General features: G+C 43.0%; 2 protein-coding genes across 10 annotated transcripts in view; both read right to left on the bottom strand.

The window, feature by feature from the left end:
- Window positions 1-2,731: 2,731 nt before the first annotated feature.
- On the bottom strand, window positions 2,732-16,601 carry LPAR3 (lysophosphatidic acid receptor 3). Its single transcript, XM_009673219.2, has 4 exons — window positions 16,463-16,601; window positions 12,959-13,716; window positions 4,678-5,058; window positions 2,732-3,338 (listed from the first exon to the last, which is right to left on the bottom strand). Exons 2-3 carry the CDS (start codon window positions 13,692-13,694, stop codon window positions 4,709-4,711), a joined length of 1,086 nt encoding a protein of 361 aa, XP_009671514.1. The 5' UTR covers window positions 13,695-13,716; window positions 16,463-16,601; the 3' UTR covers window positions 2,732-3,338; window positions 4,678-4,708.
- A 310-nt stretch (window positions 16,602-16,911) lies between these two features.
- The window catches only part of MCOLN2 (mucolipin TRP cation channel 2), a 33,997-nt gene continuing 25,694 nt past the window's right edge, over window positions 16,912-25,214 (bottom strand). For 5 of the 9 annotated variants that reach the window (XR_011142568.1, XR_011142571.1, XR_011142570.1 and 2 more), the window contains 3 exons: window positions 23,885-23,989; window positions 23,603-23,698; window positions 23,079-23,249 (listed from right to left, as the gene is read on the bottom strand). The gene's annotated coding sequence lies outside the window, so the exon portion shown is untranslated. Of the gene's footprint in view, window positions 17,002-23,076; window positions 23,250-23,602; window positions 23,699-23,884; window positions 23,990-25,214 lie in introns of those variants that run through there. The other 4 variants (XR_011142573.1, XR_011142572.1, XR_011142569.1 and 1 more) reach the window with 2 other exon arrangements.

Genomic DNA, 25,214 nt, shown 5'->3' with positions numbered 1-25,214 from the left:
ATTGTATTTTACAGACTTCTGGAAACCAAACCATCTATGTGACTCTATACAGCAAACCGAGGAAATAATTCAGCTGCTGGTTCACAGCAAGTGGAAAATCTTCTCTAGGCAGTAGTGACATATTCCATCCAGAGTCATTTTTCAGCTAGGTTGGTCACCCACTACAGTTCGCCATATGGTCTCACAAATGGCTGTACCAGCATAAGGAGGAAGTAGGTGGCAAGAGGAAAAGTGGGATCGCTTACAACGTTTGTTTGAATTATAAGCTAGGGATAAATAATGAGGTTCACCTGCCTTCTCCATTTCAGCATTTCCAGGTATTTTCACTTTTGGAGTCTAACCTTGCAAGCAGAAATTGCTTTGGGCAAGATAAAAGGATCAGCCCACACTGTATCCTCTCTAGGATATTAGACAATAGTCAAAACTATAGGGAAGGAGCATAAGAAATAGGGCAAGTTTAAAATGACCCTTCACCCATCAGCTTCAAATAAGCAGCAGTTTAGAAGTCTTCATGCAGAGGCTACTGAAACTGTAAAAGAATCATAGTAGAAGTATTGCTCCTACAGCTATTAGGAAGAGAGTTTTAAGTTAATAAAAGTAATAATACATATGTACGTATATATCTGATCAGAGAAAGGCATCATGATTTCACATAACTTACCGAAAATACTGCAGTTCATAAACACATGCACATGCTATCACGTGCATAGATGCATTTCACTCATTAGTAGTAACCTGACTACAAAAAAAACACTGAGGAGGAGGGAAGAAAAAAGTCATGGTAAAACAGTCCTAGAAGTAGTGAAGAAACCACACTTCAGAGCTGCTCAAGCTGTAGTGATTTGGCTCTTCTCCCAGAAAGACTCATCACCCACTCTACCTAGCTCAGACTGACAGCACATGTATCAGAGAAACTTTTCTCCCACACACGTAGACAGCTATTAAATAACAATCATTTTAGTTACTTATTCCGAAAGATTCAAATGATCTATCATGTAAAGTAAAATCCCATTGCTCTGGGCTTTTAATAATAGTTCTTTGAAAAGCATCTCTAACAATCATGACCACACAGACTTTGTGGGGACCTAACCACGGAGGACAGCACATACACCTCTGGCCTGGGAAAAGCTGCAGAGCATTTCTTCCTGCATCCACTGATCAGCTGGAAGCCTTTGGTTTGGAAGGTGTGCAACTAGAGAGGGAAAAGGGAGGGGGAATTTGACGAAAGTGTTTAAGCTATAATTGCTGTGAAGATGTTGAATTAGAAATACTTGTTCACTGTTTACTACAATATATGAAGTAGGAGTCCAAAGTTATTAGGTAGCCAATTTAAAACTAAACAAAAAGAAATGGTTTTCTTCACATAACACAAACAAATTGTGGAACACACCACTGTAGGTCATTTTGAAGACATATGGGATAAAAAGAGGGTCTCAGAAGGACAAGATCCCAAGTAGATTGACCTTTGGCCCAAAGTAGTACCACCATTACCATGCAAGGGCTCTGCTCTTCTGCCTCTGGCTCTTGAGGCTCCCCCAGATGAGGAAGGGCCTCTGGAGACACTGGGAACATATAGAGCCTTATAACCCTCCAATACAATGGTAACTCTACCCTTGCCATTCTCTGTCTCCCAAGAATGAAAGTCTGAGAGTTTCTAAGGACTAAAAAGCCTAAAGCTTTCCCCATAAGGATGAATTTCATCTCGTGCATCAGTAGAATACGGCTGGCATACATAAACAGGAGTGGACACGTGCCAAGTCAACTGATACTGGGACCTTCTTTGGGACACCACTGAAAAAACAATATGAAAATCCTGCAGAACTTACTTAAAAACTAGCTGTTTTACTCAAGTGCAAACAGCACTGCAATATGCTTTTCTTAGAACAAACTATTCTGACAGTTTGTAGAAATAAAAAGAAATTCCCTGCTGGGGGAATAACTGAATGTTTGGACAGTTTGATATAGGAAACATTACATAGTCTCTGCTGTAGCACTCTGTAGGAAAGCTTGATGCAACATCAATTCCCTGTTTTAAGCGTGTCATGTAATAAATGTGAGTAACAGAGAATAAGGTAGCAGCTCTGTAAGAGAACCATCATGCCAAAATAGAGGGCATGACACATCAAAGTATGCCATTCACAGAGCACCAGTTTGCAAGCTACTTTTCATCAGGCAACAGAAAGCACAAGCACAGAGCTCTGTGACTCCTTCCATGTATTTGTGCCAGAATGATTGTTTAACCTGTGATAGCTCTCAGATCTCAATCCGGACCAGGAGTCCACTATACAAGGAGCTGCACAAACAAGCACCACCCTTTGTCTTTACAGGGTTCACCTTTTCCTGCTTACCTGGAAAAACATCCATATGTGGTTGTTTTGCAGCACACTCCCCAAGTTCTGAGGGGAAAGCTCTGCAGGGGAATTCTTGGGTTTCCTCCATTGCTGCAGATGTCCCAGACTTTCATCTGAGTCCTCCTTGGGTCCTAATCCAACCAACCGTAACACTGGCTACTATTGTTAATAAACACAACAATTTCATTAAAACAAGAACCCTTTTGTAGTAATCTGAAACAAAGTTTCCTGATCTTCATTTTTATCTGCAGTTTGACCAGCCTTAGCTTAGACAGATCCCTGGAATAAACAACAATAACAGCAGTCATTTACTGCTGACTATACTGCCAGGTAACGTTCAGTCACCATCCAAACAGGAAACAAAACAAGTATTTTATTTTGAAGGAGCATTTTATTTTGTTAGCTTCATATATTGAGTTTCAGTCTGGTTAACACAAACTGCACTGCAAGTGATTATAGAGACATGAACGGTTGTGTGACACGTCTTTGTAATGCCACTGACTCTAGAAAGCACCACTTAAACCTTTCAAAACACCAAACTAATGAAGTAGTATTTGCACAAGAATATTGCATTATAATAGCAAAAACACATGTAAACCTTTTCAACATTACAAGTACAGCGTTTATCTTGAAATGTTAGGCCACAGCCCTGCAAGCTAACTGATATTATAGAAGAGCTCTGAATAAGGGCTTACTGTGTTTATAGGGTCCTGCTACAAAATCCCCAAATGCCTTCTACAAAACTGTAGCTCGGCCTTTAAGCCAAGTGCCAGCTCCACTTTTGACCAACATAATCCAGATACCTGTATGCAGGCAACACCAAAAGAATTTGGCCAAACCGCAGCTTATCGTTCAGCCTCACGTAGCATGCGCTTGATGCTGTTCTCTGATCCTTCCAAATGACCAAAATTTCCAAAACTTTACAAAGTCACCTCTGGTTTTACCGTCACCACGGATCGTATTTTCTCTAGGATACACAGGTAATGCCTGTTGAAACAATAAAGGAGTAGTAGGGAGCTCACTACTTTTCAAGTCAGAAAGAGAGAGAGGCTACGTTCTCAGACAACCAAGACATCTACATTCCAGTTTTAAATTAAAAGTTTAAATTCAAAAACATTATCCTAGAGCTTTAAATAGGTAAATACTCCATTAGAGCACAGTTTATATGTCAAACTTCAGCTTTATGGACTGCGGCTGCATTCCACACCAAACCTGATTAGTTATAATGCTGAAAGCCCTTCATTGCTTGTTGTTTCATGGCTTCTTCCTCAAGTATCTTCCAGTAAGATCGTCCAAATCAAGGCAGGGTGAAAAACTTAGATTGTACCCTAGCAGGATTTTTTTTTCTTTTGTAAATTAATTTCTATTTTAAATAGCTTAATTGAACTTGTATATTTGATATATATATATATATAAATAAATATACATTACATATGTATTTAAACACCCCTTAGAAGTTTGTCTTTTAGAACAGGGTTTTAGATATCATTTCTCTCAGCCTCATAGCAGTTCAAGAGGGGCAACCATACTTCCCCAGATAATATACGATGGGCAAGAAAAGAGTCTAGTCCATTTTCCCCCACAGCCACACTGGTTTTCTATCCATCCACCCTCAGTGCCTGCCTATGAGATAGCAGCAAAGTGTGCAATGTACCTCCTTGCAGCGATTCATCCTCCCCATGAAAGTAACAATGGCTTCTGTGCTTTTGGTACCGTCATATCCTGACCATTTGTGGTGGGCTTTGATATACTCACACACACTGGTATCTATTTCGGGCTTCCCATCACAGCCAGGTTTCTGGCATTGTTTAAACAAGCCATCAAACTACTTATTTTGAAAGCAGGAGAAGGAGGAGGAAGAGAGAAGGTAAGTATAAACTATTTCATGAACTTCATAAACAGAGAAAGCAAGTGGGTCACAATCCTCTCCAACCCGGTCTACAATCCTCCTCAAAATGCACAAAACCTGTTCAATGCATAAATACTCAATGAATGCCAAAACTGCACTGCAAGGAAGGTTTATTCTTTCTGCAGGAGCTTAAGGAGGGTCTCACTGTGTTGCTTACATTTTGTTTCCATGCATAAAAAGTATCTCAGACATATTTATTCCACAGACATGAACAATTTCATTGTGGAAAGGAAAAAAAGAAAAAGAAAAAAGTCGGCAGTACAGAAAGTTTTCTTCCATACAACGTGTTTTTCCATCAGGCAATTATTTATAAGAACTTTTGTGAACACTGGGGTTTGGGCTCTGGGAACAAAATGGATACATTGTTACTAGCTTTGCCAGTCAATCTCCTCTTGCAAAACTTCTCCCTTCCCCCACCTTTTCTCAGCCAGGTCAGTCCTTGAATAGCTCAGGAGTTTCCTTTGTCACCAAGATCTCCTTTTCCACAGACAGTCCCTTGAATAATGCCGTCCTCAACGTACTGCCCCGTGGCTTCTGTGCCCCTGCAGAGCACCGTCGAGGGGATCCGTGAGGAGCGTCTGTCCTGACTCTTATCATCAGAGGAGCAGCAAATCATCCTTCTCATGGTGCCCCACATTTCATCATCTTTGTATGAATAAATTATTGGATTCATGACAGAGTTCAACAAGGCCAGAAGAAGAAACCACCTTTTAACATGCTGAATCCCACAGTGCGTGCAATTCAGACCATCGAGTAGTAAAACCACCAGGCCAGGAGTCCAGCAGACAACAAAGGCACCTAGAAAGAAAGAAGAAAAGACTTCAAAGTGCTGGGGGATTTTTTTTTTTTTTTGGTCTGCCAAGAATATTGGGTTCATTAAGAATCTTTAGAAAAATCATAAAAGGAGGAGAGGACAAAATACTAATCACAGTAGCAAAGTTAACTCTATTAGCAGCTTCTCTGACCATGTAGCAGGCCAGCTTTCGGAAATTCAGGGGAAGCAAGAATCCAGCTGCAAGCAGCCATCAGCTCAAATGGAAGTGGGGAAAGGTCATCACAACAGTAATTTGACCACCTATAAATAAACAAGAATAGAACCAGCACACTGAAAGTAGAAAATTCCTCTCCTTCACCTCTCTCTTGTAGGCTGGAGGGGAAGATGTCTGCTGGCCCATCTTTACCACTGCCACAGTACAAACCAAAGTCAAGTCTTCTGTCACACCTCAGCTGACTCTGCAAAGCCATAGGCATACTGCCAAATTCATAAAATGAGAGTCACATAACTTAAATACGCCCCGGTTCAAAACAGCACAGCTAGTGCAGGGCGCACGCCGTCATCGGTGGCCCAGCCGTTGCCTGGATCCCCAGCCCTGCCTCCACAGCACGCTCCGGCTGGATCTTCTGGGCACTTGAGACCTAACAACTTGGGCCACCAGTGTCAGGAAAGGGTCACCTGGCTCCAGCAGGGAGGGCATCTCACTACAGAGAGGAAAGCCAGGGAAGTACCTCCAAACCTGAGATTTTGGAAGGGTCTCCACAACGCAGAAATTAAGATGTAAGAGAGAAGAGAGAAAGAAGATGAGAATAAATGAGAACAGATGAACTGAAATGAGTGAAGATGAACTGAAAGAGGTAGCAGTCAGGAAAGAGAAATACAGCAAGGAGCAGAATAAAAAGTTAGAGAGACAAAAGGACAAGAACGTAGGAGAGCAGTGATGGGAAAGCTCTGCGAAAGAGGCGTTCTCACGTGACAAAGCAAGAAACCGAAGGACAAGACCAGGAGTAGCAGGGTCCTCCTTGTGTTTCAGCTGCAAGGCAGGAACGATGCAGCCCCTGCAAGGAAGAAGTGAGTGAGACACAAGGTGATAGCAAAAGCTAAAAGAGGCAACATAGGACAAATAAAATATATTCTCCCACCATCCCCCTAAAACAAAAACAAAACAAAAACACACACACACAACACTGGGGCAGAAGTGGTATTAGACAGCATGAAAACAGCACAAAGAAAGCATAGAAATCACAGTTCAGAAGGAGGAAGGTTAAAATCTTGTTTGCCCCTTGTACATGCACATCCTCATCAAAAGGACCAGGGTGCGGGCAAGACCGGCTGGGAAAGGGAACGTCCCGACTGAAGGCAGCCCTCGGCCACGAGCTTGGGAGGGGCCCTTGCCCAGCCCCATCTGCCCTTTGGCCTCCCCACGGCACCACCAGGCTGTCATTCTTCGCCTTTGAGCCTAAGGAAAAAGTAGCCATATGCATGATAATACTAACTTAGCGCAAGCCACAATTGCTGTCTGACATACAGAAATAGAAAATTACAATTCTGCACAATAGTCACGTTGTGAACGACATACTGAGGAAATTCCAATATTTACAAAGGCACAGTTTCCCTTTTTCAGGCTTAAAAGAAATAATCAAACAAATAAGGATGTTAGCAGTAACGTACTGAGAAAGTTCTCCTGCGGGTCTTGGTATCCCCTCAACAATTTTGACAAGGAAAACAAGTTCTGCTCATTTTCATAACACCACTGATTTTTCCAATATCTGATCTGTGTTAACATACATTAGGGGTTATAGTCCAGCTGCTGTCAGGAACCAGGACCACAGCAGCACCTTGCACATCCTCATCAGCTGCGCTGAGCATGCCCTGGTTTCAGAAGCACTGAACACTTCTCTTTTTCAAGGACTTTAATGGAAATGGCGACTGCTCAGGCCATCTGATGAGCAGGCCATAACAGTATACACAAATGAATTCAAGTGAGATAGTGAGCATCAGGACTGCTGAAGGGAAAAAAAAAAAAATGTTTCCAAGGCAAAGTACCTTGGACCTTGCTGCAAAACGATACTCCTGAGTTATCCCTCTGTTATAAAGAGCTTCATAAGAAGACCAAATAAAATTCAGCTAATAGATTTACTGTCTTCCAGGAAACATTGTACAGAAAGGAAAGGTAAGAGGCCATCTCATTTAGAGGTTACATTTTCTACTCTGCTGTACCAAGATTTTTGTGACAGTAAGTACTAATTTCACGGTGTTAGTTTTGAATCAGTGGTTAGCATCAGTAGCAATTCTCCCATAACTCACTAGCACCAGGAGCTGCAAGCTGCTACCACCACCGTAGCTCAAGGCATCCATTTTCTCCAGGCAGTTGCTACACTACGCACTGGTTTGGGTACAACATGCTGAATAAGTGGTTGTGACACCAACTCTCTCTTTCAGTCCACAATGGAGAAAACACTGTGTATAGATTTATTGCACCAGGATTCAACAGCAAAATCCCATCCACTTGAACAGGCACTAGAACAAGGCCAATTAGACAACAAGGCCATGTCTACCTGAACGCCACACTAAGAATGCAAAGTGCTCTCGCTAGGCACCAAGGGTCACCAGCAAAGTAGCCAACACACCAGCTCCTTGCAAAAATTAATATGGCACATCACCCCTCCCTAGAACAAGCACAGAAAGTATTTTGACCAACTGTATTTCTTTTACCTACAGCAAGGCATGTAAGGTGCTCTCAAGTGCACAGAAGACGAAAAAGCCCCAAAACTGCATTTAACAAAAACCAGACAAAACTCCTACAAACAAAACCCCAGTCTCGCAAACTTTGTGCGGGACTGGTCTGTGAGCTCCCAGGATATACTGTGGTAGCCTTATCTGCTTGTACAGGCAAAACTGTAAAAGGTTTCAACAGCAAAAGTAGGAGGAGGCAAGTCACATCTGCAGACATCTCTGGTATCCACAGAAGCGCATACAAACCTGTCACTTCCCCTTTGGGGAGGCTGCATCTGCCCACGGCTAAAGACAACCTCAGCTGTACGTCGGTTGGCGGTTCAAAGGCTGTACAGTGCTGTTACTTTGATTCCATCAAAAATACATTTAATTGTGTATGGATACAATGCAAGTGATTCACACCCTACTCTTAACATGGCACAGATGAAAGAAGCACGTCCCAAACTTGCTGCCTTTCTAGGATTTTTCTATTTTTACCACAGAACTTCCAGAGGGAACTATAGTTAAACAAATATAAACCTTTGCCTTGGCCCTTCAGTGATTTTGTCTGCAAGGTTTCTACCCTGCGGGAGCTCCTCTCCCTGACAAAGTGCCACATTTCAAAATAACTTCATTTTGAGGACTTTTTAAAATCCCCGTAAGTGACTTGATATATCACTTGGCTGCAACATGAACCAGAGAACAGCTCTGAATTTGCACACCACATTAGAGGAAATCAGGCATCACAATGCCTCAAGGTCAGTTTGAGGATTTTCCACTAAATCTAAACACAAATTTTATTGCAGAGTAAGTCATTTCTGGTTGAAAATGAGTTCTAGTGTACCTGGAAGCACTACTGATGCTTCGGCAGCATCACGCCATAAAACTCTCCCCATAATCAAAGCTCTCTCTCAGGATGCCAATGCCGAGGAGAGTCCAAAAAAAAAAATCGTAGTAGCTTCCAATGTGCCTGAATTAAAATAGCAAGTTACCAATTAAGTTATAAACTCACAAAAATTGAAAATCATCCGCCTCAAAGCTGCTATTTCAGCAGGAATTTAACTGCCAAGTTCAGATGAGCTACCACATGCAACCCACCTGAAATCACGTACTTGCACACATGCCAACCATGCTTCTTCAAAGTTAGTTACATGCTTAGCTAGGACTACGCCACAAGGTAAGCCCAAGAGAGTTTTAAACCCTTTTGCTAGGCTTCTCCTCTTCCTATTTCAACCAGATGACTTCCTACAATTTAGCATGCCAGAGGGAAAAGTCATGTCAGCTGCTGCTCTCCTGTGATGGATCTTCTTAGGGGTTACAGTAGAAAGAGGAAGAAGAGGTGCCAGTTATAACAAGCTCCTATCTCTTCTTTTAGGCTTTACCTTTTGCAAAGGTCCCCAGAAGTCCCTCTCACAGGTCTCTCACAGAAGCTGGGGTAAGCGAGGTGACTTGCACAGATCATCTACAAATTAATAGCTCGTCTCCTGTGCCCCCATCCTCTAAGACATCTTCCTTCCTAATAACTCCGAAGGAAGATCCCCAGCTACCTGTGGGGTAATATGGCCACGGCGAGCACTGACTAAAAGGACTGCGAGGGATTAGGAAATTGGAGGGTCAGTGACAGCGCCTGCAACTCCCACATCAGCCAGTTGGGATTGTACTCCCAAGCACAGGCCACCTTTCTGCTCTGCCCTGCAAACACGTGGGGGTGGCACCAAGAACTGAGGGTGTTATTGCAAGACTGAGCACACTCTGACCTTGGTCTACACATCACTAAAGGAATATTAATTTTTATATAGTTATATATATATATATATATATATGTGTGTGTGTGTGTGTGTGTGTGTATGTATGTATGTATATGTATATACACACACACATACAATAATCAAGACAAAGCTCTACATTATGATTTATTTGCATGTGACTTCCTAGAAAGAAGCCTGTGATTCTGCCTTGAATAGAAATGCTCAGAGAATTGCTTTTTAAAAGCATTTTTCTTTTTATCTCTTTCCAGTGCAGCAGTTAACAACTGGACCCAGTCCACTGGATGTTAATAGACCAGGGCAGGATGACTTTTGGAGAAATTCAGAGTTTTATTGCAGGGACTTTCTCCTTCCAAATGGATGGGTTTCAAGTTTCATTGCATGAGAGCTTAAGGAGGAAGCAAAAGATTGAATCTAATCCCTGCAAATCACGGAGGGGACAGGAAACAGCACCACACAGTCTGTATGTGCTGTACAAGCAGGGCAGCTGCGGAGGGACTTGGAGGGGCAAGGCTCCAGCAGCGGACGAGCTGCTTCAGGAGGCACATGAGCATAAACGAGAACCGTGTAACTTGCTTGAACCATCAGTCCACTTTCCTTTCCAAGGTCAGGCACTGCAAGGTTTAACTAGACTCAGCTTCTAAAGCATTTTAAATATCTTTTGGTGGAAGCTGCTGCACACTATAGCACTTTTACTTTTCCTTTTCGCAAGGATCCCATAGTGATTGTCTAAAAAAAACGCTTACCAAGCCAAGAACTAGAGCCACTGTGAGCATAACTCACTGAGAAGGGGGCTGATGTTTCACAGAAAATTGAAGCCTCCCTTGGGTTGTCAGTAAATGACTCAGAGTGAGGAAAAACGCCTTACTAAGGAGCTGGGATTTCTTTAAAACTACAAACTCCAAACTCATCCAGAGAGCAATTCTGATTATTCTTTACTCAGAAACTTACAGGGATTTAGAAGTAAATCTTTGTCTGACATAGTCTGACTTCTAAATCTAAACTATTAAGTCTGCACTTCTATTCAAGTCTAACTCTGTTTTAGAAGTTAAATGAGGTCTAATTTCTGATTAAAAATTAAACAAATATAAATATGTGTCAAAGACCACAGGGATCAGACTGACTGAAAAAAATCATTCATTAAAAGAAAAAAAAAATCTAAACTTTCCTTTTCCCTTCGTCTTAAAGGCTTCTTGTCCACCCTTCCACCCTCAAAAAGGGAGCAGGTTGTATTTGCACCTTACGGTCATGCCATTCTCTATCTAGCCCAAGAAAAGAGGGCAAAGCAGCTAGCTGCTTGCATTCTTGCAGCACAGTGCAGAGCAAAAAGCTTAATGCTCCTCTCTCCTGCTGGACAAGAAGAAAAAAAAAAAAACCAGTTCAGGATAATCTGGAGCATCACTGAGACATTAACACAGTCCCCTCTCCACCATCTCTAAAATTAGTGATTGGTTCATTGTAGACCTGAATATTTTTTTAAAACAATGGCTTTTTTAAAAAACAATAATGCTATTCAGCTAAATAAGCAAAGAAATAAACTTTCTTCATGCAGATCAAAAAGCAGCCCTGAGCCTGAACTGAAGATCTGCCTCCTGCTCGGTAGACTTAGCATCTGTGCATGACAATTGGGACCGAAAGCTTTGAAACCATGCCATTTATAGCACAGGGCTATCTCAGAGGGACCTTTTTTTCCCCCTTTCTCCCAGACCTCAAACAAACCATTAGCATATAATTGTGAAGGCAAGAGTGTGCCTGCAACACACTGCTGCCATTACAATCACTTCATTATTAACGTAAATTAGCAAGGGATTTTATAAGGAGGGTTAGAAGCATTGCACCCCAGAGATGACTCTGAAGTCCCAGACCTATCACTGGAAGGCCAATACTAATTAGATTTAATTCCACTTACGCCTAAATCACCAGATTTACAAACATTATAATGCCTCCTGCTTGTGGGACAACGAGAAATCCCAGAGATGAGAGTGCAGGGGGAGAAGACAGAGGAAGATACTCCACTGTGCAAACAACACGCAGAGATTCTGAAAGAAGAAAATGCTCTCAATCTCAACTTCTTACCCCAGCAACTACTGCCTCCAGAAAAATAAATGTGGCAGTTTTCTCCCAGACCTCTTCCTTCTCTCATTAGCTTCCCAGAAGTGCCACATTAAATACCAGAGGAAAGAAACAGTGGCTATAAAGGCAAGCTTTAGCTGTGGCACAGAGAAATCTCTGCAAGCTGCTAGCAGTGATTCAAAAAATCCATTGCAAAACTAAGGTGTGAAACATTCAGTTCCAGGATCACCTTCATTCTTATCCCTGAAGAAGTTCAGCTAAGTGAAACCCAGGTCAGATCTCCACGCTATAGAACCCTACAACCACCTCCTACACGCACCCTTCCCAAGAGCCCCAGCTCTCATATGCCGGCCCATACATCACTGGAGCACTTCTCCTCTCAGAACGGGAAAGCCATATTCACAGTTTGACAGTCCAAAAGCGCTCTTCCACCATCTGAACCTTGTTTTGCAAGTGTCCCAGAGCTCCACCCAGTTACACCTGCAGCAAGGTTTGAGTGAAGCCTGTCTTCCAGAAAACATCTTGTTCAGTTTCAAGTCCTGAGGAAGAATTCACCATTACGTTTTTTTCCCCTAGTGATCATCATCCACCCTGTGCACTCTACTTTTAAGTTAGGTTTCTCCTACTTTAACCTCTAGTTTCTCTTATGTTAATAAGCAGCCAAATCACAGCTAGCTGATAAAGCGAGTTCTTCTGAGTTGCTCACGTATTAAGCGTGTATCTAGGACGGGATGTAGGTCAGGTCTCATTTTATCATCTAGAGATATATGTCCAAGGCCATACTCCATCACCATCTCACAGCATTTTGCACTGTGCGTTCTTCACAAAATGAAGGTGAATTCTCCCCTTGCAAAGCAAATCTGTCAGGATAAAGTCACACATCCACCAGGCCACCCTCTCCTTTTCCCAGAAAGAGCATGTTTGTAGGGAGAGAAGTTTGTACATACAGAAATGGCCAAGAAGAGGAAGTGCAGAAAAACTTATCCATAAACAGCCACAGGATCCAGGGCCTTGTGCAAATACTAAAGAACATTAGTTTGAGAGTGTCCTGCTAAGTCATTACGAGCCTTTACAAGCCTTTTTCATCCAAACACATTCAGTAATTCTTTCCCCCCCACAAACTATAGATAATTTGCGTTTTGTAACAAGCATCCTACAACCAAGCAGGCTGAGCATTACTGAATGGAGAGACCTTTCTTCTACATATCGACTGGTCCTTTACTTGACATTTCTCTTGGGCATAACACTAGCTACATCAGACAGAAAGCTAAACTCCAGCACTAAGAAGTCTGTGTTTGTCTAGCTGGGTTTTTTTTAAAGCATTGATTGGCACTGCCAGCCTTGCACAGCATGGTCCATAGTCTCTTACCTAAGAGAGTCATGACTGTCTTCATAAGCTTCACTGGGGTCCTCCTACGGCTAATGGATCCACTAGTGTGCGACGACAAGACATTTGTTTTCCTCTGGACGTACATGTAGATTCTTATGTAAACCACCACCATAATGAAGAAAACTACAAGGTTTAAGACACTCCAGAACACCAAATAACTTCTGCTGTAAATAGGGGCCAGGGATGAGCAGGCTGTAATGTTACAGAGGCAGTTCCAACCCAGGGTAGGAACAGCACCCATAAAAATAGCAATGGCCCAAATTGAGATAATTAAAAAGGTGACTCTCTTCTTCGTGAGATTACTGTGGATCTTCATCCGCATTACTGACATGTGCCGCTCAACAGCTATGACGAGGAGATTCACCAGAGAAGCTGTCAGGCTGGTATCCAGAAGACCCTGACGCAAAAACCACCGGTTAACGGTTAATGTCTTAGACACTGGGCCAGTGTTGAACATTAAGAAGACATAGGCAATTCCAGCAAAAAAGTCTGCAGCAGCTAAATTGGCCAGGAGATAGTAAAAGGGAAAATGAAACCTCTTGTTTTTGACCACAGCTGCTATGACCAATGAATTCGAAACAAAAATGAAGAGGCAGAAAAACGTCCCAAAACACAGAACAACAATAAGCTTTGGCCCTGTCCACTCATCTACTGTGTCAGTGTTTGTCTTGTTATAGAAAAAGTCCATGCGTCTATCATAGTAGCATTCATTCATCCTGGATTAAAGCCCCTGCATCCTAGGAAGGGGCAAAAGGGAGAAAAAGAAAAAAGGATTAAAATTAGCTAATGGTCCGTGCTCGAATCCCTACACCTAACATCTTTTTTGGGGAGGTGGGGAAGGAGAGGAGGGGTCATGGGAAGGTATATATTTGGAGGCCTCAAGGGAAAATGTATATTGCACAGTGTTAATGCAGAAGGAAATACTTTGTCTGTGTAAGGACCGCAAAACACAATACTTTGATGAATCTGGAATTTGCAAAAGACTTAACCACTTACAAAACCCCAAAATAACCCCTTTGCACCAGCAGTTGTATTGTAGATGCAACAAAGTTGAGGTTAAGAGTGACTTTCTGGAGGTCACAAGGAAAGTCTGAGCAACTGCCAGGCCCTTCTTACTCTGAAATCCCATGTTTGAGCCACAGCCCCATCATTTTTTCCATTTCCCCATGTATGGGGAAAGCATACAGTCAAGACAGTGAAGCATAAATCACTACTCTTCCATTTTATTGGCTAAGCAATAAAAAGCCTTTTACCGGAAAAATATTTTTTGTTTTTTCAGTTACATATTAATGAATGTAATAATGCATGTATGTATAATGCCCAAGGCACACACATTCTGAATACATGCCTGTTATTTACTGCTACAGGATTTAAGTGTTCTGAAAAGGAAAAAATACATTCTACATATTTGACTACACTAAAGCCACAGATTATTTTATTGGCCTGTCAACCCAGAGCCCTGTGAGCAACACATGCAACAATTATCTTCAAAAACCAAAATGCCGTTCCCTACCCAACCGCAGGATAAAGAAAGTCCCAGTAACAGCAGTAGTATGGGGTGTTTTTCTTACACCCGCTCAGCACTATTTTGGACAGATGGCTATTAAACATGATGGAAGGAGAAGTCTGTTTTCCCAATTACATCACACTTCAACTTCTCTGGTGAGATCAGTGTCAGCTGCCCTGGCAATTTTACTGCGTTTATTAGGAACTGAAAGGAGCCCAAACTAATTTACACTGGCAGCTCTGACAGTAATTACTTGTGGTGACAGGACCCTGGGCAGGGTCTCATGGCCTGGTAGCCAGTTTGCGTCTGATTGTAACTAACTCTAATTCTCTGTCGGTATTTGAATAAAGGTGCTCAAACATCAGCTTCTCACAGCTGTGAATAGCATCATTAATAGTATTGTAAAGTTATAGCAAAACCTAGGAATCTAACTTTGGCACGAGATCTTAATTACATTAGATACTATACAGAACAGCAAACTTGTGCCTAACTTGGAGGGCAGACAGAAGGAAGCATCTGTATACGATGCTACTGGAGAGGCAGCAACGCTCATAAAAACTTCTGTGGACCTCCTTGTCAGTCTCAGTGCGCTATGAGTGTCAGCGCAGTAGACTAAGGGAGGTTGAAAAGAGATATGGAAAGAAGAACTGGAAGAATGGTCACAAGCTAAAAATTACAGCAAGGCATAAGCTTTTCTCCTCTGCAGCTAAAACTGATCTCAGATGAAGATCAGATTTGTTTAGGTAATGACAGGTAATAACAGGCTAACAGTCAGCTCTAGCTTCTCCAAGGATTGGGAAGCAAATTAAGCACATCCCCAGCAGGCTGACTAACAATCCACATTTACTTTTTTAAAACTTAGAAAGAATCTTTTATGTTAAAGATTTATCTTATATTAATGTTTTTAAGATATTCTATTGTATATTTCTTTCATGCAATATTTATATTATCTGACTTTAATTAACTTGTATTATTCCATGATATTATACCATGTATGATTCCAATAATATATTCAGTGAACTTAAAAAGAAAAAAAAAAAAAACACTTTGAATACTTTGTTTTTCCTGAACTAGTTCCTTGCTGTTTCTTGGTTTCTGCCCTACATCTAGCAGTCAACATGAAGGCCAGCCACTTGATATTGTTGTCCATTTTCTTACCTTCAAGATTCTAGGCTTATTCTAGGCACTTATTTTATAAAAAAAATCTTTTTTTAAAGCATCAAATGTGAGTACATAGTCAGAAGGAAGAATAATTACTTAAGGATAAGAAGAGGAAGGAAACAAGTAAATCATTCCTTGCCCTGAAATATTACAGAGTATCCCTTCATCTAAAAATAAAAAACCTCAGCAACTCAGGTCCAAGGTATGGAGTCAAATGGAGTTTGACGCCTACCTCTCCCTGTTCAGAGCAATAAAGTAGAGGTGGGCAGTCAGTAAACTCCCTGTTCTCACTTAGGAAGTATTCAAACGAACAAGATGCAGTTAGAGCTACAAGTGACTAGAAGTCCCTAATAAGCTTCAGACAACAGTTACTCATCGACAGGCAAGCGCTGGGAACCCTGCCCAGGCGAGATGGCTCTGATCTTACTGCCTTGATGGGTAAAGACTTGCTGAGCTTGACAGGAAACTTTTACGGAACAACCCAAAAGCCTTCATATAGAAGCAACATTTTGGGCATGAACAGCAGGAAAGTCTGAAAATTACAGGGAAGGTTTTCTGAACATGCCGCATGTTACTACGTAATCTCAAGAAATGAGTCTCTCTTACTTGTTCTAACAGGAGAGTCAGATATATCTGCAAACACTTTTTGAATCTTATCTGAGAACAAGCTTAAAAAAAAAAAAACCCAAAACAACTATGAACCTATTCTAAATGTTTCTGCTTATTGAGATACCACCCTTATTTGAAACAATACCCCCCCCAAAAGTCACACATCAGTAATTCTCTACCAAAATAATCACAGTACAAACACTCACTGTCACACAGCAGAGCTCAAAAAAACAATTCTCAAGAGTGGATTTTGAATGAGATGTCTTGAGATGTTGAGATAAGGCAGGAGGGAGTAGAAAAACATCCAGCTGAGGTCTCAAGGTCATGGAGCAGACTCTGGAGATGTCCAAGTAGAGGCTGCATCAGAACAGTAACTGCACTGAGGCTGGGTTGCATCCCAGTACTTCAGAGCGCAAATGCAGCTGGCTATCTGCACCCACCTATGAACAAAAAGCACTTGTCACTCCCAAGTCCTTCCAGGAAGTGGTTTACTTCACGCTTCCTTCTTATTTATGTCCTCACAGCAGAACTAGCCTGGGCTCAGGAGAGCTGTACAGCTGCGACAGAGCGCAAATGCAGCTGTACCCTCAGCCTTGCACCAGTCCACACTAGGCAGGAGAGATGTGCGACACAATATCCACGTTTCCTGGCATGGCACAGTTTAACACATTTCACGAGTTTATTTCCAGGTCTTCTCTTCTGCAGCCAAACTGGAGATGTTTATCTGAATCAAGACAGGTTTAACCTTAAAAAGAAGAAAAAGAAATCTTAGATGATATTGCAAGTGCTAAATACTTTTAAACAACTTTGAAAATTGAGGCACAGTATTGTTTGTCAAAGCTTTAAAAATAACAGACGCTAAAGTAGCAAAACAGCTATATTAGTCAGATCAGTCTTAGAGAGACAGTCTTATAGAGATGAGATACTGTCTCTGAAAAAGGGGCCAGAGACACACGGCCCGGGGACAAACCCAAGAACAGGAGATGCCTCCCCCGGTATTCTCTCAGCCTACATATTCTCAGCCAACGCGATTCCTGAGCCAGGTGTTCGCTATGTGTTTAAAAGTGAGAAGATTTCTATGAACTTATCCAGGCTCAAGCCAGTGCAAGCCTCCACCATCCACAGCTTGCTGGAGCAGAGCTCCCCAGTTCGACGACTCGCTTCATGAGGAACCATCATCTTTTGTTTTGAAAGCGGCTCTCCCTAATTTGATACCTCTAGCTCTTTTACTAGAAAAGTCAGCAATCAATCAATCCCTATGTACCTCCTCTGTGCTGCTCAGGATTTTATAAACCTCCATATAGGGTCCCAACTCCCTCTCCAACTTTAAAGGCAGTAGCCATATATTGCATATTCTACAGAAGGGTTAAGCTACTAGCTTGCTTTAAGTCACTCTCAAGCAAAGACATCAAAACTTTCAAGGGCAGAGAGTACACATTTGTCAAAAAGCTCATTCCTCACGTCAATCTATTTAATTGCTTCAGTTCAACCAATTGTGGCTACAAATATCAGAAACTGAGGGACTGGAAAGTCTTCTACCACTCTGAGTAAACATACGCTTTGAGTGGGAGAAATCAACTGTTCCAAACTGAACTGTTGGTTCTGTTAATTTTGTAGGATTTGGTTTCAAATGTGAAAACATGCAGTAAGAATTCTTCCCAATTCTGCCTATTACGAGTACTGTTGTCTTAAAGACAGATTATACAAAGAAGTTTAAAATCAATTCAAATCTATGTTGCTTGTTTCAAGTTGCACGATATACTTCATCTTTCTCAAAAGTCAAGAAATTGCACGCGTGTATAAAGTACCATATTACACTAGCTACCTAAAAAAAGGATTACTGAAATAAATCACCTAGTTAAATCCAATTAGAATCTAGTTTACTTTAAGAAAGTGACCAGAAAAAAAAAAAAAAAACTTACAATAAAAGTTAACATCAGTTATTTAAATCAAGGATTTTGCTGATTCAAGAGATGATTTTAATCACAGTTTAAGTCACTTTCATTCAAAATTAATTCAGCCTATAAATCCCTTTCAAGCAGATCATTCATTATTCATGCAGACAGTTCTGAAGGACAACTCAAAACAGTGTTTCCCGCCCGTTAAAACCCAGCTGTCCCAACGCGTTTGCCACCGCTTTATTGAAAAGCTGGCGTGAATTTTACGACGCGCGGCGGCTTGTGCCCCAGCGCCGCCTGAGGGGGCCGGGCAGGCGCAGGCCGAGCGCCCGGCGGCGCGGCCCTGCCGCGGGGCAGGAGGCAGCGCTCCCCCGGCAGGCGCCCGGCCGCTGCCCGGCGGCAGCCCCCGGAGCCGCTCAGGGACCTCGGGACAGAAATTCGGAGGAGTTGAGCGTCCGGGCTAGGCCCCGGCGCCGCCGGGGAGGAGGCGAAGGAGGAGGAGGGGGCGCGGGTGCGCCTGTGTGACGGCGGGCGAGCGAGAGGGGCGCGGGGTCCTTCGCCTGCGACGCGGGCAGGCCGCAGCCCCCGCTGCAGCGCTTAACCTCCCTCCGGTTTTCCATTAGCAAAGAGGTTTTCGATGCAGACCTCTGCAAGATACTTGGAGAGTTATTAAAATAAATAAATAAACGCTCTTCAGAAAGCAGTTTATTGCACTGACTTAGCCCGGGCAGGGGCGGCAGGGCAAGGAGGAGAGTCACCTGAAGTCACCTGCCTTTGGGTCCTGCGTTCAAACTGTTACTGCGGAGAAGAGTTCAGCAGCAGCAACTGCCCATCTACAAATATTGCGACGGATAAGTTTTAGAAAAAAGGCAAAGATGGCCCTTGAAACAGTCCTGCTGAAGGACTGTCCGAACGCCTCCACACCATGCCCTTAGCAACCCGCCGGCAAGGGGGCCCCGAAGAAGCGCTCTCGCTGGCCTGTAACCTGGTCTACAGGCAGGCAAGAACACCTTCAGCCCCTTTTTTGTTCTGGATAGGTGACCGGTGACAAAGTCCTTTTATTTTTCAAGTTACTGAAAAGCTCTCTCACACCTCGTTCCAAGGAGAGGAGCCTGGGAAGAGGAAAGAAAGTAGGGTGCCCCTCGGCCAAGCTATACGTACAGGTAGTACCAGGTCAGAAAAGGAATTGGTCACTTGTTCTCCTCCACACCCTGAATACACGCAAGGCCATGGAGAACACCACAGCCAAATGACCGCACAGCAACCCAAGAAACTCATTCAGATTACTTCAGCTTAAAATAAATAAATAAATAAAATAAAAATAAAAAAAGAAATACCAATGCAGAAAAGGGTGTGTAACCCAGCAGAAGCCAGAAATGTTAATATGTAACTGTAAGAAGGAATTTTATGAGGTAAGCACTCTGGTTTACTTTCAATTGTCTTTAAGAGTTAATTGATATTACACAAAAATCATTTTGGTGAGAAACTTCCTTTCAATTTATTTCTCTAAATCCCCGTTCTTAGAATCAGATTAGTTTCTGAGGCAGAAAGCTGCCTCCAAATATCTCCGGATCTAAAATATAGCCTTTTTTATCTGATATCACTAGAGGATGTAATACAAGCTGACAAGACATTTGTTGAGCAGGATTTACAGAGAAAAATTATCTCAGAAGTAACAGTTTTGCGTTTTTTGTTAACCAAGGAAATTCTATGGGCACTACCTGTACTTGGAACAGCATGTTACATAGTCCACTTTTCAAGAAATGAAGAACAGACTTTAAAAGCTTCTTTTTTTTTTTTTAATTCATCTACATAAATTAGAAAAAATCATTGTAAAAAAAATTATTTAACGTGTAATGAGTAGGCTGCTGAGTCCAGAAGATCTATTCATTACCAGGGAAATCCACTTCTGGCAGGTTTTGGCTTTTTGGCTTTTTCTTTTTTTTTTTTTTTGGTAATTTAAGTATTCCTGATTTCAGATAATTGATTGTGAACACAAACCAAGTATGCATGCGCAAGCAGCATTATCTTATCATCTTAGTCTTCAACCCCTTTTAGAATAAGGGGGACAGAGTGCCACATCTCTTTCCACTTCAATCCTTCTTCATCTACATAACGTTAACATCATAGTAAGTACAGTAACAGTCAAATTTCCACCACAGTTCTGATCATTTTCAGTAATAGTTCGTTTTAATGGTATCAGTTTGGGCTAAAAAGGGAAGCGGGGAGAAGAGTGAAGGAAATCAAGATGATTTTATACGTAGGTCACATTTCTGAGAAGTATAAATCATTCATCCTCAAATTAATATCTTCAGCGATTCATATAGATTGCTGCTAGAAACATCTGAGGTTTTATTATTATCCAGCAACCTCATGTTGTATCCAGGGTACGCGGTGCAAACAAAGGGTCTTAAGAAAAGCATTAAGTCTACCAAAGATTTAGAACCTCAAAACTGAATATTGAAACTGCCAAGACAAGAACTAGTACTGCCAGCCACAGGCCACAGCACTGGGCGCGTAAAGGCCGATAAGAGACAAATCACTAGTTGGACGCAGCAGTGTCACCCCGTGCACATATGTGACAGTGCTGTTCCTCTGAGTCACCGCAGACCAGCACAGGCACTTGGGCTGCGAGGCACGGAAACGCAGGGACACCTAGGCTAAGTTATCACAAAGCTCAGGCTCCAATTCCCAAAATCCTTTCAGTACAAAGCTAACCTGTTACACCAAATTGCTTTTTAAAGCACCGATCCACTACAAAATGTTGTTCAGGGCAGATACTAAGTAACTCGCTAGTCACCACAAGTTTAGACTTCAGACTTTGGTAATTTAAGACCTTCTGAAATTATGGTTTACTAAATCTATATACGGAGTCCAAAATAAAAACTTCACTGCAAAGCTTTCATTTAGAGTCTCCTTTAAGTGTGGTTCTGGAAGGAGCTGGCAGGTCATCCTATAATGCAGAAACAGACACAGTATTTAAAATATTTAAAAGCCATTCACGTAGCCTTTACACTGTAAAACATGCCTGCAAGAAGATACCTGTTCTGCTTCTGAATTAAGTTTTTCTTCAGAACTTTCAAATCAAGTCATGAATGACTAAAAGATCCATTTTATAATTTGATAAATCAGCAAGATTTTGCAAAACATGGAACAGAAACAAAGACTCAGTACGTTCACCACCAAGCGAACTTTTCTTTATTTTTTTTGTTTTCAGGAGCTAGCTGATGAAGGCCTAAGTCTCGCCACTTCTGATTAAAAAAGGTACCTATTTATATGATTTGTTAACAAATCCAGAGCCCTGGTTTGCAAGCGTACATTTCAGCGAAGTGGCAGAAAAGGTGGGCTCCAAGAAATATTCCCTGCTAGACACAGGGAAGGGGAATTAACATCACAGCAGTAGTGCTCTTCCCATCGTGTCAGTCTTTTAGATCAAATTCCTATGAAATCGCTTCTGTGAAATATGTCTATTTTTTGGTGTCAAGCCTTATACTTAAACTTTTTTCCATTAGCTGATAACAAAGACGATGCTGGAGGATGTTCTGAAACGGTTAACAGTAGTAGTGGCACAGGAGGATACGATCAGTACAATTGGTCTGAAGCTATAGTCTGGCACCCCGGGGGGGTGGGGTGGGGGGGCCAACATACACACACACCTTGAAGCTCTAAGTGCTGGTAAGAGTTGCACCCTTTCTGATTGTGCAAAAAAAAATTTTTTTTTAGTTATTTTAATTCATTTTCACTACACAGATAAAGTTAGTGATTATCAGATTTTTCACCATGTAACTGGTTTTGTTGCATTGTACTTCCTGGTACACTACTCAGGAGATCACAAGCAATCGCATACTCCGCACAGCTTAAAGGATCAAGCTACAGCAATCCATGTTAACTATTTGTAAGAAGTGTCTTTTTCTAGATTTATATTACAGCAGAAAGGAGAATAGACCTACCTAGGTGATCTCTAGCAATTAAAAAAAAAAAAGATAAAGTGCATTTTGTTTTCCTTAAAGAAAAAAAACTATCAGAAGATATCATGCAAAATAATATCATCGCTACTTTTCGATGCATTGCACAGATTAAGGCCATACCTTATGAATAACTTAATCAAGGGATCCATCTATGCCAAAGCACCACATAGTCCTGCTGAGGCACTGGTAGTAAATGCACATACAAATCCAAAGACGTGCAAAAAAGCCCCAAACATAGCTGTTTCCTACATGTATGTGCGTGTGAGCGCGCGCGTGTGTATCTGACCTAGGCGCACACACACACGCACGGCCGGGCAGCGGGGCGCGCCGAGGCGCAGCACCTCTCCGCGCTGGGGCTACGCCTCAGCTCAGAGCGGCGCGGGCGCACTTGCTGCTGCAGAGCGGCTCCCCGGGAGACCCGAGCGCGACCCGGCTTTCCGTTCAGCAGCAAGGGGACGCGACCCGACCTCCCGACGGGCGTTCAAGCATTCACGGGAAAAAAGTTCTAGGCAAAACTGCAGAGGGTTTTGGATTGCTTGATAGAGGGAGGGGGAAAAGAACACACACACAAGAAGAAGTCAGTCGCAGAGCCGCGCGTTAAGCCTGCGATACAGGCACTTCCATCACCGGCCGGAGGCTTCTGGCGAGCCGCCGCCGCCGCCCGCCCGGCCTCACTCACCGCCGCTGCCGGAGGCGCCGCGCCCGCCGCCGCCGCCGCGCAGCGCCGCGCCGCGCACAGCGGCCCCGCCGCCCCGCGCCGCCCCGCTCCGCTCCGCGCCGCTCCCCGCCCCGCCCCGCGCCGCCTTAACCCCTCCGGCGCCGCCCGGGGTTCGCCCGGCCGGGCCGGGCCGGGGCCCCCGCTGCCCCGCGCGGCGACGGCAACGCGCCCGACTGCACCGCCCTGCCCGCCGGGACGCGAGCACTGCGCCTGCAGCCTGCACAGAAATAAACATAAACAAGGGGGAAACAAGTTTTTTTTTTTTTTTCCTTGACGAGTTTGTTTTCTTCCAGGTGCGAAGGTCTCCCAGGGCTCTCCCAAGGCGTGGGTAATGCCGAGGCAAACCTTTAAGGACAGAGGGGCAGGAGTCAAAAGGGCTGTGCTTCCTGAAAAGCCCGTAAGAAGATCCCTGGAAACGAACAACATCCGTGGTTTGGAAGAAACAAAAGCAAAACCCAAATAAACTAGAACAGCAACAGCTGTGTGAGCATATCCAGCCCAGTACAGTGTGCCGCTTCTCCCACAGTAAAACACAGTAAAAACCAGCCTGCGATACAGAAACCTAGAGGCTCATGTCCAGCTCCAAACAGCAGGACCTCATACAGAGAGCTTTGCTGTGAAGGACAGGACAAACTCAAGTGGAGAAGGTGGTGCAGGATGAGGTTTATCCAAGCATCGTGACAGATCCCCTGAATCTATCCCATCATTGCCCAAGTGATTTACTCAGACCAGTGGAAATCTGAGGTGTACAGAGCTACTCACATGTCGTTTCACAGAGCTGGCGTACAACCGACGAAGGAAAATCTCAGCAGAAAGTCTCTCTTCTCGCAAGTCCTGGTGATGACTACAGCACAAAACCTACAGAGCGTTATAAAGATTAGATGGAGTCCTACGCTTTATTACCATTACATACGAAATACCACACACAGCCCTCCGCTTCAGTGGCGTCTTCCCATCTTAGGCATAAATGGAAGGCCCCAGAATAAGAGCCCAAAGTCTTTCAGGCAGCTCTTACCCACCCCATCCCCCCATTTCAATGCTCACCTCCAAAGATGGCTCAGGAAGCAGTCTTCTCCTTCCTGGCCTTTTCTTCCTAGGACAGCCTTCCCACTGCCTCTCCATCTATTTCTCTCCTTCATTTGTTTAGTCCTATAAGCAATGAGCAAGAACTTTTTATTCCCAGAAAACAAGACCACTGAAAGCAAGAGCCCATTTTCAGGAGATTGCAAAAGGTTATGTTACAGTCCTGCTTCCATTACTGTGCATCACCTCCTTAGCACTCAGAGCATTATCACCTATCAACCAGCTACTATATTCAAGTCTGTATTAATGCACAGAATTAAGAGTTAACATATGCTAGATTTCCTGTTAAGTTTAACCTCCAAGGAGTAGAGAGCCAATGAAGAGCTCCAGCAACTAGCTCCTTATTAATCAAGAGCAATTTATTTTTCTTCCAACAGCAAGAGACAGAAGGTAAAGACACAAATTGGTTTCAATACAATACATTAGTGACCTGCTCTAATATGGTAGGGCTCAAACAGTAGCCTGCCTAGCACGTAGCTCATATGATAATAAAAATAATGAAGAAATAAAATCAATACTGGACAAAAAAGCTTTATGATTCCATTACAGAGATTAAGTCTAAAATGCAATAGAAATTATTAGTATTTTCTACATCCCTTAGGATGACACTTCCCTTCATTCCCTGAGGATCTTTCACAAACAAATAAATATTTATCTGAGCTGTGGCTTTGGCAGATCACAGTCAACATCCTACTAAATAGGAAAGAAGCAGCCTGAGTCAGAGCCCGGGGGCTCCTCACGCTAGGAACAGGACGTTCCTCGTGTGCTTTAGGGAATACAGTTGCTAGACCTCAGAAGGTGATGAGCTTGTTGCAAGCTACTGCTAAAATGCAGAGAAAATCTTTGCAAAAGGAAAGTGTTTACTCACAACTCGCAAAGAAGGGAAAGATCCTACAGTTAATATGTCTGAGAAATCATCTGATGCTTTGAAGGCTGTTTGGAGCAAAGTGAAGCTCAAGCATCCTGTCCAAACCTTTGTTTTTCAGTGAACTGCAGGACTGGCTGGCCTACGACAACACTGAAGGCCAAATTTTGCTTTCAGAAACACGCTGAAGTGCCTTTGTGCTCAGCGGAGATCAATTCTGCACAAGAATCACTGGATCATAGATGAAGGAAAGAACTGGCCTATTTACTGATGAAGGGCTTTGTCTGTGCCAGCACCTGCCCGTAACATAGACCTGACGTATGGGAGAGCAGTTCTGTGTCACCACACTGTCTGCAGAGCTCTAACCACAGCAATGCTCACCGGCTTCCAGCCCTTCCAGACCACATCATACACGCTTTGATCACT

This window comes from Struthio camelus, chromosome 8 (genome assembly GCF_040807025.1).
Source record: "Struthio camelus isolate bStrCam1 chromosome 8, bStrCam1.hap1, whole genome shotgun sequence".
NCBI lineage: Eukaryota > Metazoa > Chordata > Aves > Struthioniformes > Struthionidae > Struthio > Struthio camelus.
This window is presented reverse-complemented; position numbering and strand designations above follow the sequence as displayed.